Source organism: Anas platyrhynchos, chromosome 10 (assembly GCF_047663525.1).
Source record: "Anas platyrhynchos isolate ZD024472 breed Pekin duck chromosome 10, IASCAAS_PekinDuck_T2T, whole genome shotgun sequence".
NCBI lineage: Eukaryota > Metazoa > Chordata > Aves > Anseriformes > Anatidae > Anas > Anas platyrhynchos.
Genome location: NC_092596.1, coordinates 15643417 through 15656634, shown reverse-complemented (window position 1 = coordinate 15656634; position 13218 = coordinate 15643417). Strand labels below are relative to the sequence as shown.

Sequence of the window (13218 nt, the reverse complement as noted above, 5' to 3'; positions counted from 1 at the left end):
AAGAGTTTTTCTTCTATTTGGGAACATTTGTGAGATATCCAGTGTGTCACTATCTCAGTGTCTTTTCTCAGCAGAGATGATTTTCTTCCCAAGTTTTGTGAAGATAAGTAGAGATAGGTATTGGCTTATCAAAGGGTCATTTTCATGGACAGAAGTCAGAAAATATACACACAAAAAATGCTTTCTTCTGCAAGCGAGACACTGAATTTCTTGTCAGCTTGTGTGTAGTGATAAGTTGGTTTTCTGTGCTGAAGGTTGCCTCAGTTGATGTTAATGATGTGAGGAGAACAGAAGTGAACCTGAAACTATCCATAGCAAAATCCATTAGTTACTTAACTAGAAACACTTTCCCTCTGACACAGATGATGCTCTGCCTTTAACAGAACAGCTTTGAAAATTTCTATATAAAAGACAGCTTTAAAAGCAAGCAACACTGGGGATGGGCAACTCTCAAATGGTATGGCATGTTCTCAAATTTTGCATAACCTTTTCTTTAAGCTGACATTTTTCAAGACAAAAATAGTTACCGAGCTGAAGTTACAGAGCTGCCATGAGGAGCCATGCTACGGCTTCGTAATTAATTTTGCATCAAGTTCTGCCCTCAATTGCATTGCTGAAATTCCTGTATCTTCATTAGGGTTGACTGGGCTTAACTAGGGTGTTATTACCGTAGGATTACCTAGAGTCAAAAATTTGCTGAGTGTTGGGGGTTTAGTAATTGAAGCTGTGTTTACAGGAAACAATACAGGCAGAACAGCAGTCCCCAGATGAGGGCCACATGAAAGAGAGAATTGTGCTGTGAGACTTCACCATACTGCAGCGCTACAAGAGCAGGTGAAGCAATTCTGAGCTTTCCAGCACTACATGCTACAGCCCGGTGAGCAGCTTGGGACTGTCCTCTCACTCGCTAATAAAGCTGATCCCAAATTGATCCCCATTGGAAGCTATTTTTGGACACCCATCGCTCATATTAGCTGAGCTTCGCAGCGTGGAGGCACGGCAGCACTTATTAAACAGGATTTTTAACTGATTCGGGGTAACTTTCACACGGGCATGCTCCAGGAGAACACACAGCCGTGTGGCACCACCACCGAGCCCCCTACCCCTGCTGCCCCCTCCTGTCACCACACAGCCTCCATGCCCCCGCCCCCTCCATCGTCCCTCCCCTCCCCTCCTAGCTCCTCCTTTCGCTCCTTCCCCCCCTCTCCACACCGCTGCCGTAGGCGCCTGCGCCGTGTCCCGCCGTGTTGGCGCGGGCCGTGACGCGCTGTGCCGGGCAGGCGGGGCCAGGCGGCGGCGGGCGGGCGCGGGGAGCGGGGCCGCGCTCCCGGGCCGCGCTCGGGACTTTGGGAGCGCTGCGGAGCGGGGCCCGCGGCCGGGGCCGGGTGGGCGGCCGCGGCTCGCAGGTGAGGGAGGGGAACGTGGGGGGCGCTCCACGCTTGTCCCGCGGGGCTCGGGGTGGCGGCGGGGAGGGCTTTGCCCGCTGCGCTGCGAGGACGCGGGGAGGGGAGCGCCGCTCGCAGCCGCGGGTTGCGGGGAGGGCGCTCGGTTTGCGGCGGGGGTCGCTCGTGTGCCCTGGGGGGGGCTGCTGGGGTGATCAGGAGGGAAAGGGGGGCGCCTCCTCGGCCATCGGGAGCCCCTGCGAGGTGCAGGGGGGGGGCGGTTGGGGTTGGGGGGTGCGCGGAGGGGGCAGAGCGGGGCTGCCCCCGCTGGAGCTGCCCGGAGCTCCGGGACGGGGCTCGGGCGCTCCGTGCGCCTCCGAGGGCTCAAAGCGTCTTCGATTCGCCTTTCCCGGCGCTCTTCTGCGGCCCCGGGGGTCGTTGCTTCCCCCCCCCCCCGGGGTTCTCCAGCTCATCGGGGGTGCTGTGGGCTCTGAATAGGGCAGCTGAGCTCTCGGTGGAGGAAGGAGTGTTAGGGGTTGTTTCTAGGGTGCAGCCATTGGGGATGGGGATGTAGCTAACTGTAGGTTGTAATCAACTTGCTGGTCTTCTCTTCACCCTACTTGCGTAAAATTTAGGCCGAGAACTGCTTTTATTAGGTCCTGTTCAGGACTTTTTATCCTCATGAGAAAAGAACGATATTGACTTGAGAGCCTGTGGACTCTTGATTTGGGTTCTTTGTGTAACTCAGGAGACGCTAGGTGCATATCAGTTTTTGTACGGCGAGGGTCTCTCGAGCTTGACTGTTCTGAGTGTTAATGAAACTGATGGTGACTTGGGCTTGCTGTGAAGTGCTCATCAGAAATATCTCCCTCACCCATTTAAATATGGCTCATGAATTTGAATAGGATGCCACGGAGGAGTCTTCCTTATTCTTTCCCCAGTGAGCTACACGCAGAGATAATGCTAATGAAGAACCTTCAGGGCGCTCTCCCCACTTCTCTGATTTCACGGTAAAGCCTGTTCTGCAGTCCCACTTAATGCACTGCAGAGTGGTGATAGTGAAAAGTTTGGATAGTAACTAGGACTAAATGATATCTGGAATGCGCTTCTTATGATCTCTTTGATTCTGTGATTTTCAAAATTGTGCTTCTAAACATTTTCCTTCACTTCTGAAGTTCAGAAAATTGCAGTGTGCTGCCAGCATAAATTAGCATGCTGCTCTGCTTCAAAGAAGCAAGACTGTTTCTTGTGAGCATTGGCTCAACACCAGGTGTCAAAAATGAATTAGAGTGACTTTGCCCAAGCCAATAATTTTTTTTATTATTTTTGTGTTTCTTCTGCAGTTCTGCAAAAGGTTCACTAAGCTCCAAGTCATCTGAGGTCATGGTTCAGCTGTACCTGGTCTGTAGCAGTAATGGTGTCTTGAGGAATTTTGCTGGTTGTGGTCACACTGTCACAGCTTTTGGTGATTCCCAGACATGAAGCAGATCAGCGAAATTATCTGGCTAGAAAACAAGGCTTGTAACAAACAAAACTCTGTGATTCAGTTTGCGGTCCCACAAATGATGGGACGGCGTGGCCTTGGGGAGATGATGAGCACTGGGCTTATCTCAAACAGCCTGTGAGGCTTACTTAACACAGGGCTGAGTGGGGCGAAGCAGGGAGGGAGGATGTTCAGCTGATACCGCTATAGAAGGCAGTGCATAAGAGACTGATGATGAATCCTTCTTTAAGTTCTAAGGGCACTCAGAGGGGAAGTGAAATGTAGCTGCTGCAGAAAGGGCTCTTGTACTGGCATGTGAACTGGCTAGATGCATGGTGGGATTGGGCACACAGTAAAACCTTGCTTCTTTCCTCTGAGTTGTAGTAACCTTAAATATCTTTTTTCCTTCTGTTTTGCATCAAGGTGATAAAAATGCTGGCATTCCTTTAAAAAGAAACAAAAAACCTATACCAAACTGTCTCACTTTCAGTGTATGTCAATATACTTGTATATAGTTCTTCGACAGTGGAGAGCAAGCCCAAGATGCCTGGATATAAAGGCATAACCTCTGTTTTCAGGGGCTGTATGTTCTTACTGTGGTCCAGCTATTAGAAAGGGGTAACTAGTTTACACTACAAAGAAACGTGTTGGTAGAGACTCCACCTGAATTTGCAGTGTGTTCTCTTAGAAGTTTCTACTAGTGTTACTATATCACCTCCACGAACACTATAAACGAAGTTGTCAAAAATGTTCTTTTTCATTGTTATAGTGCTGAAGTAGCTGAGATGCTAAATACACTTACATTTTTGTTGTTGTTGTTGTTAGTCTTTTACTTGATGTATCTGTGCTGGCAAAACTTTCTGAGAAACTGTAGCGTGGCAAGGTTCAACAAATGGAAACATCTGTTAAATGCTAGCTGCCTCAGAGAGAAGGGTTTCAGTGTTTGACCGTTGCACTGTATCAATAGTAGAAAATTTTTCTAATGACTCTTAATAGCTTGTGAAAGTTGACTTAGATGGCCTCAGGCTAGGTTCACATGGATAGATGTCTTTATCACAAATCTGGCATGGTGTTTATGGGTGTCAGCGTGAGTGGGAGGTAGGTAAGAGCTTAAATGGATGGGGCAACACATGTTCTGCTTCTCTTTCAAGGTTGTCTGCTCTGAACTTTTTAAAGATTCTCACAGCTGTATTCCGCTGTCAGAATACCGCATGAAAACATGTGTGGTTTTCTTTCAACTGTTTGTGATGTAGTAGAATTCTTAAAATTGGGAGATTAGCACTGCATGGAAATCTTCAGAAAGTTAGTATGTAAGAAATTATGAATAGTATATTTGCCATCTTTAAGCAAAGGGTCTTTGAAAAACTAGGGGGTAATAAAGAAAGGTTAGATAATAGTCTCTGGAAGAAAAAGGCATCCTTTCAATGGATACTCAGGATAAGAGCTGCTTTGTAGACTTGTTGTTTTCATCTGAATTATTTACATAAAGCATATTTGTGTTTTGTCTCCAAGGGTTCTACACAGTAGTAGCTGTTTCAGGGTGAAAGCACGCTTATGCTGCATAATGAAGATTGCCTGTGTCAGAAGCAAATGACAAGTGAACTAAGCTGTGGGTGCCTTGAGATGTGAGATACAGGGATTTTTAATGTGTGACTTGATATTGGTGACAGGAATGTTTCAGAAGTGGATTCTTGAAGATACCTTCTGGATCGTGAGGTAGGAAGGGGGATCTGTGTGAACCCAAGAAGAGCTTGCAAACTGGGACAAAATTTGCATACAACTCCTTTAATTGGCTTATGTGTTTCCAAAGATTAATCCAAAAAAAAAACTTGAAATTTTTCCCGTAGTCAGTGTACTATAAAGAACTTGATGCCTATTTTGAGAAGCTATTTTTAAGTGAATACGATGTATTAATTTTTCCTGGAGAATGCAGTAGCTATGGATTTTTGGTGTTAGTTAATGTTTTTGCTTTAAACTTGCTGCAGGAAATAATTCTTTTTGTTCCATTTTGTGGAAACAGTGATTTGTTGTAAATACAAATGATGCTGGTCATATGATTTCTTGGGGCTTTTGTTGTAAGTTTTTCTTTGTGATTGATGCAGCTGCTTGCTGGTGTATTCTATAGATGTGAAAAATGTGAGATTTGTTGGCAGTGCCAATTACTTCATTGCCCATTTCTAAAGCTTTTTTGCTTGGTTGTTTTAATAGGAAATATTTATAGTGTGAGAATGCTTATGTACAGGTGAAAGTAGAAATGAAAATAGATAGTAAGCAGAAGTTTTGATGTCGAAGAAATTCTCAGATTTTGCCCCATCTTGTAGTTGCTTAAAGTTTGTGGATAGTTAATATTTCTTCCATTTCCATATTAAAGAGGATCAGTCTCACATGCATTTCAATCCAGTTCAATTTTCCTGATTATTCTCTAGGATCTTCGTGTAAGTGGTCTGTTCTGTTTCCAAGCTGAGTGAGTTTCATGTGCATTTCATTAGCATCATGGAAACCTTGATTCTTTTGAAGAAGTGACCTTATCTAGTAATACTAATTTAAAATATCCAGCCGTATGTTAAAAATTATCTGAAATATCCAGCAGGTTTTTACTGTATCGGCACAAAATCTAGCTCTCTAAAGTTGAAGCTCTATTTGTTTTATGTAGTAATGTATTCTATATACTTACATAATTCTGTAAGACACAAATGCCACATTTTCACTTCTTTTTTTAATTTAAAATTTTAAGACTTATTCATGAATCTGTTAAGGATTGAAAAATTACCAGAAGATATATACTCAAGAGCTAAATCTGGTGCTAGATACTTCGGAGACAGTTTGGTGCTGCAGGTACCTTACCAGACGCTACTTTGTGTGATCCTGCCCCTGGCCTATGCTGCAAACTGTTGCTGCACCTCCTTGCAGAGCTAACGCTTGCATGTTTGTGGGATGATTACTTTCATGCTGCTTATCTCATGGGAAGCTAACTCAGTAAGTTTTTTATCAGTTTAATTCACCCTGTGGCTACACCTTGATATTGCTCCCACAAGCAGAGCAGGAATGATGTGGCTGGAGGTGAGTGGAAGGGAGGCAGGACTGCTCCCAGCGCGTGCTGGGGCTGGAGGGATGCAGCAGCAGACAGCCTGTCGGGACCGAGGCAGTGCTCACACCTCCAACTGCTCACATCTGCAGGTGCCTTTGAAGAGGTGTTCCTCAAGCTGCTGTTCTGAAGCTAGCTAGCTAGCTTTCTACTTGCATAGGAGCTGAATGATCCGTGTAAATATTTTACTGGAGGCCTGAGTTTACATGAGAGCATGAATTCACTGGAAGAAGGGAGAGGGAAAGCTGTTGTCTGCGAGGAATCAGAGCACTGGCCTGCGTCCTGCTCGTGAGGAGGAGATGCGTTGCTCGTATGCCTTGTCAACTCTGACTTCTCAGCACCTGGCTTTCAAATACCTTCACTATTACGAAACGGGCATGGTTCTGGGCAAGTTTATGGCTGCCCACAGATTTTGAATAGAAGAGAGGAAGTGAGTAGCACATCCGTTATTTAAAGAAAGCCACGAGTGGTGCTAGAATCCTACGCGCTTTGGCACATATTCTGTGTTTTTTTTAGAAGTTGATTATCTACCGTGGGTGCCAGAGTTGTAGAAGACATATTAATAGTTTATTTCCCCCATGTCTCCACCCCAGTGATCTTTCAGCTTGTTACTTGTTAATAACTTTTTATGTGGTAGCAACTAGAAGTTACAAAATGGATACGTAGTTGTATTGCTGTTGCTTACTACCAATGCTATTACCTGTTTATATTGAAAGCTTTTAACAAGAACAGCATTTAACCAGTTTTGCTCTCTTTGCTGTTGAACTTGTAATTAACATCATTTTAGATTTTTCATGACTGGTTAAATTTAGAAATTCAAGCTGGACTTTTGTGTCCAATATTCTGAACTTGTTTTTATATGGCACTAAATGGAACTGAAGTATTTCCATCGAGGCATGTGCCCCATGAGAGAGATTTTGTATAAACTAAGACTTGCAAGTTTATGCCTTCAAACAATGAATTTTGGATTAAATACTTCAGCCACAAAAGAACTGAAGGCTAAATCTAGACAACTAAGCAATATTGAATTCGATTTACTAGACTGCTCAAGTAGTCTTACACTTGCTTTCTCAGTGGCTATGCAAATCAGACCAATCTCTTGTGGCTACTCACACTTGTCATGGAGAAGTAAAGGTAAAGTGAAGTGTTCACTGACTCTTTTCGATTAGATATGGGCAGTATAAAGCACTGGCACCTTTAATGACAGAAGGGTTAGTATGGGATGTTATGTAATTCAGGTGGTGCTTGGTAGTGTATTTTCCCTTGTCTGAAAATTTTGTCTTTCATGTTCAAACTAGGAGTTCTATTATTTAAAGGAGAGCAGTAATGACATAATTGTGATAGCTGATATCTTGGAGGTGGTGGAAAAGTGTCATCAATTCAACCAGTGATCTTACTGATGTTGGTGATATCACTTGCTATGAGAAACTCTGCCTCAAATCTTTGCAAGTACACTAATTTATTTTGTCAGGAATGTATTAACTTTTCTTAATGTAGGGCTGAATACATGGAGGAGTTTGCAGTGAGTCTCTAAACTAACTGTGATAAAACTTCCCTAGTGTCTCCTTTTTACAAGAAGACAGTGGCCCTGAAGTTTTCTTTTATCATAATTCCTTGCTTTTTTATTAATAAAATTCTCTTGTTGACCTATGTGTCTAATCGTATGGATTTCTAGGAAGCTTCCTGTTTTTGGTTGATGCTAAATTTAAAGGCTTTAATACTTGCCTTTTTCTACAAATATTTTGATCAGTAATTAAAAACTTTTTTTTTTTTGAGTACATCTAACTTAGGGTATTACTATCCTCTAATTTTTTTTTTCATTGTAAAAATGTTACTGATTAAGAGCCACAGTGATGGTTCAGGACCTTGAATTCTGCGCTTCATGTATGCAGAACAAAAAGGCAGTTTCTGTTCCTAAATCTTATGCTTACTGTAGTCTTTCTTTCACCTGTTATTTTTGTGAGGTTTGTGGGTGGGGTGGACACAGGGGAATAACAAAGCAGTTAGCATTGTAGGCAATATCTTGCTAAGCGTGCAGTCTAACTTTAGAATATTGTGGTGTCATTTTTGTGCTTTAAAACTTGTAGGCTGAACTCGACTTGATGTGCCTTATCAGCATTTCATCTTCTTTCAGGGACAGAGGCTTACATGCGGTGTTAATATGCAGCTCACATGTCTGTCCCTGCGTGTGGAGCTCTGCAAGTTAGCTTCTCTGGGAGCTAGGTGAAATTGTTTCCCTGGAAAGGGCTGAGCAAATGTATAAGCAGGACTTGCCCTTCTTTTAAAATGAATTCTTTGGATGATGATAAGTGAGCCAAGAGACCTAGTTTCTTTTGGGATGTGGGTAGATGTATCTTCTCTGGGTTTAGACATTTCCAGGTTTAGAAGAGTTACGTGTTTCATTTAGGGGGCTATTAACCTTACCTCTGGTAGTTGAGACAGTTGTGAGCTCTTCTTCAGAATGACAGCCAAAATAAGCTGGGGTGGTTTGAACAGCCCAAATAATCAGTCTTTTATCTCTTGATCCTAAGTAAATAGGTTAGAAAGTACTTAAGAGAAGCTCAGCTGGTAGCCTTCTGGCAGACAGCAGTGACCAGCAGCTGAGGGTGATGAGCTCTTCTAGGGCACAGCTGTATCAAGGAGGAGATCCAAATCCAGGACAGAGGTTCACAAGCTAAAAGGATGCTCAGCAGGCATAAATGTGGCTTTTCCACTGCAAATAATCCTACAAACCCTTTCGGAGTCCTTGCAGAGAGCATCTGGTTAGGCTATAATGGTCTGCTGGTGTGGTGTAAAAACTTAAACAGGCTATGGTGATAGCATGCCTCTTACTGTGCTGCCAGGCTCGTGGGTGCTGTGGGACATGGTGCAGGGTTGCTGTGCAGCCACGTCCTGTCTCCTCCATGTGCACACAAAAGAGTCCATACTATGGTCATAATCAGCTGCCTTTAGTAGTTTAGATTGTTTATTCATTAGTACAATTAATGGTAGGAGGGAGCTGGCCCAGAAAATGAGACTGCAAAAGAAGAGGTTGCATGGCAACACTATGCTCCTGCACATGGAGTCAAGAATAAATAATGGTGGAAAAAGAAATAGGAGGAGGAAAAAATGAGTGGGTTGGAGGAAAAATGCTGTCTTTGTATTGACTTTATTGTTTCAGTGCCATCCCAGATGTGTCTAACAAGTCTGACGTTGTTCTAGTTTTTCTTTACTGAGGGCCCTTCATAAAGACCTCCACTGTAATGCTTGTATGTGTCACTGGAGTAGCCTGACACCACTTTGCATAGATGCAGGTTTATGTGAAATGCTCAGACAGGATGGTGGGAAGCCTGGTTCTTATGCCCTGTTCTTAGGGGGCTTCTTGCCAGCAGAAACGACTTTCTAATTTCTTATCTTTGTGCTTTCCTTCACCAAAACAAACTGTGTAGTGCTTTGTGATGAATTGTGTGTGTCATCCCTGGCACATTAATATTCCTTCAGTTCTGGAACATGGGTCTTTCTGATGGCTGCCATGCATAAATGTGTATCTGTGAAAAGCAAACTAATGCATTTAAGGAGGGATACCAAAATGAAGGAAGTGTCATGAAATAAGACTGCAGCGGTTTATCTAATCTTCAGGTAACTCCTTTGTTTTAGTACAGGACATTCAGTCTTAACTGTTTTGTTTTTTTTCTGTTACTACTGTTTAATGAGTAGCTTCCTATGTGATTTTGTTGTTAGTATTGTTTTAACTAGATGAGTAGCTTTGCTTCAGGTTGAGAACGGCTTATAATTGAAAAAATGTTTTTATGCTTTCATTGCATTGTAGGTGTGACTCAACTTATTGATTCTAGCTGAATATGAGAATATGAGATGCCAAATGTAATGCTTTAATTATTTTGGTCTTCAAAGAGAAGAATCAGAGAAAGCAAAAGCAGGCAGCAATGTTACCAGTGTTTCTTCACTCTGCATTAGAATGAACAGAAAAATAAAATTGCTGCCATTGCAAATGACAATACTGCCAACTGTTCTTTGCATTTTGGGGTGACTGGCTGTTTTTCAATAGAGTACACTATCTCTTCTGCATTACAAAGAAAAGCAGCATCTCCTCTCAGCTTCTGTTCTCCAGTTGGTCATTCCATACAGAAAAATGACTTTCAAATGGCTGTGAAACTTCTTGCTGTAACTTTGTACTGTTACAGCTCTGTTGTAACCTACCCTTTTTTTGCAAGCCCAGCCAGATAGTTTCCTGCTGTAATAGCAACCATGAGTTGAATTTATAAAAAGCATGCCTGGTTTAGTGACATGTTGCAAGGTATTACTTCTCCTAGGTCTTCTGGGGCTTATGTGCATTTAATGATTTATGTAAACTGGTGGTTCTTCTGAGATGCACAGAAAAACTGACCAACTTAGAAGCAAAAACTGTCTCTGACACCTTTTTCTTCAACACTACTATTGAAATTGATTTTTATTTGCAGCTGTGGTCTTGCAGAATTGTGTGTGAAATACTCTGTATACATGGGAGAAGAGCAGGACATGACAGTAGTGAGTTTTATGAACTTTCCCCGCAGGCAAGAAGTGGGGTTATCCAATTTTCCACTCACAGTGGAGATAGAGCTCAAAGAGCTGCATAAACCAATAGTTAACTCTGTGGGAGATGATGTACCCTGCAGTTCTTTCAAATAACATCTACAATGAATAATAGTGTGCAAAGGTGTGTGACATTCTTTTTTTCTCTTTGTTCTAGATGTCAAAATTAACCTGGACTACTTGGGAATGGCGAAACGTAGCCCTGGGATCCTGCCATGAACAGTAAGAAAATTGAGATGCTTTGTGTATGCAACTAATCTTATTTAAGTGGCTAACCCCCAGTGAAACTGTTCCTGTTCAATTAAACTATACAATGCGTTGTCTAGTTACATTAGGGTGGGTGTGCTCCCAGCTTTTCATGTAGTGAAGAGGTAGCACAGTAAATCAGAGGTATGGCTTGTTAGGGGAGGATTTTGGGAAACAGTGCTAGGAAAGTCTCTGCAGCCAGCAGGAGCGCCATAAAGTTAGAGTTGGTAGCTGAAGGATGCTTTCCTGTAATAATTAACCGTGTTGTGAGACTCCATTTTAATCTAGTATATAATTATCTTGAGACTCCATTGTGGCATGATATCTTGGACACACAGCAGCTTGAAGTGTGACTAGACAAATTAGTGGAAGAAAATAGTGAATTGTGGAGTGCTTAAAAACTGTTTTCTGCATGTGGTTTGTGTGATAAAGGCCCTAAACCACTGGCTGATGAAAGCTGTTAGAATGCAGTCATGTTGTTACTTTTGCTGCTCATGAGTTGTCCACTGCTGGACAGGAAGCTTGTTTAAATAGGTCTTTGGTCTGACCTTTCATATCTGACTTCTGTAAGGCATTTTCCTTATATGAAGCATTTGTTAGATGTTGATTAAATAGCTTACGTGTCCAAGAAAGTAAGCACCTTTAGAGATAATCTTGAATGTTGATGAAAATATTCAGGTATTTTTGTAGTGTTGGTAGTCTGAAACTTTCCAGTTTGAAGGTTATGTAGGTAAATATTTATGTATCTGTATTCTTTACGTAGTCTTTTCCAGATGTTGTAATAGGCATACTTAAATTGATGCATTGAAAAATTATTCTGCTAAGTTTTCCCCGGCACAAAATAGATGATTTATGAGACTGTGTGGGTGAGTAGCATGCTTGTGAAGTGTAAATTTCAACTGAGCTTGGTGCTGTTGACACTATGTGTCAGCCTTTACTGGGACAGAAATTAGAAGGCTTTTGTATTGTTGAATATCATGAATTGAATAGATATAATCAATTGGAAATGAATAGCTCTTGTATCTAAACTCTTCATAGGAGTTTAAATGCTTAACATCCAAATGTTCAAAGCAAAATATATTTTCATTTGTAGAACTCTCTGACCATGCCATGTTTAATCCTTTCACGAGAGCAGTTTTTACATAAGGCTTTCAAAAGCTGGTGAATATGTTTGCAGCGTTATGCAATGTTAATACCTTAAATCTCGGAAATCTCCCTCGATAAGAATGCTGTAATTGTTAAATTATAATCATGGATCAAATTATGTAGCATTAGGTCATTTATCAGAACAATTGATAATGACGGAGGAAGCTATTTAGTGTATGTGCAAAGTTGTGTGTGCAAAACAAGGAGGTATTGTTAGAACTGATGGCCGTCAGCTTTTTTCATAAAAGCTGACGGCCATCCAGCTTAGCTGAAAAGGATATATGTATGCATTTTTAGATTTATGAAATAGAAGATAGGTTTGAAAGCTTACTAGAATGTGGCGAAAGCTTTAGTTTTTGTAGTCACAGATAGACTGAGTTAAAGTTATGCTGCTCTGAGATGAAACATTCACTTACTTTTACCTCTTCTACTTAGCAAGCCTCGCTGTTTGAAAGGTAAATATGTATACAACATTCACTGACATTTTCTGTGATCAGAACCTCATTGTTACCTGTGGAGTTACGAACATATTTATGTTATATCAGAATAACCCTGCTTATAGTTAAGAGGAATTTTAAGGATGGAAATAATTCTCTTAGCTAGGATATCTCAAATAGTCTTGATTGTGTTCTCTGGCTCTTCTTTTGAGGTGTTTATTGGTGTCAAAATCTTGACTGTTGTACTAGTGTTCAAGGTCCTTGTGTTTGGGAGATTCTTAAAGTCTGTTTCAAAGACAAGTACCTTTGAAAACCAAACCTCACCTCTGACATTAATTCTGTAGTGTTAGAGAAATAACTCTGCTGCTAAGCTAAATTACTGTTATGTGAAGTGCATCTTATTCAATTCTCATGTCATTTGTTTGGTTTATGATAAGCCAGTGAGTGGTGGGTGTGCTATATTGTGTTCTAGATAGCCTTATGACCTAGTGTTTCCTGAATTGTATCAGTTCAATGGCTGTGTTGTCTTTTTGAGGTATGCTTAAGACAGCTGTTAAAAGCAAAGGAAAAGCAATGTCTTTAAGTTGATCTGCAGCCTGGTGTTCTCCTAGCTTCCAGCTTTACCCATTAACAGCACTCCAGAATTAATAAGCTTCCTGATGGTGATTGGTGTTTGAAATCATGCTGACTAACATGGCCAAAAGTGTTTTTCCCAGGCCTTTATTTGCATATGTAGATAATTTTTTCAAGGATGTGGTTTAAATGAAGCCTGCAGGTAAAGGATGTGGCTGAATAAAGTAACAACAGGTGGGAAGGCTTAGTTTAGTGGAGAGTGATTCCAAGGTGGCTCATCACATGGGTACTTGAGTG

At 41.7% G+C, this 13218-nt stretch overlaps 1 protein-coding gene across 4 annotated transcripts in view; it reads left to right on the top strand.

Annotated features, from left to right (window-relative positions):
- Window positions 1–1248: 1248 nt before the first annotated feature.
- KLHL13 (kelch like family member 13) overlaps window positions 1249–13218 on the top strand; it is a 75441-nt gene continuing 63471 nt past the window's right edge. For 2 of the 4 annotated variants that reach the window (XM_027464943.3, XM_038184311.2), the window contains exons 1-2: window positions 1317–1406; window positions 10677–10741. Coding sequence is in view for 2 of the 4 variants with exons in the window: in XM_038184312.2 (XP_038040240.1) it covers window positions 10677–10741 (65 nt within the window). In the remaining 2 variants the exon portion in view is untranslated. Of the gene's footprint in view, window positions 1407–10676; window positions 10765–13218 lie in introns of all 4 variants that reach the window. The other 2 variants (XM_038184312.2, XM_027464942.3) reach the window with 2 other exon arrangements.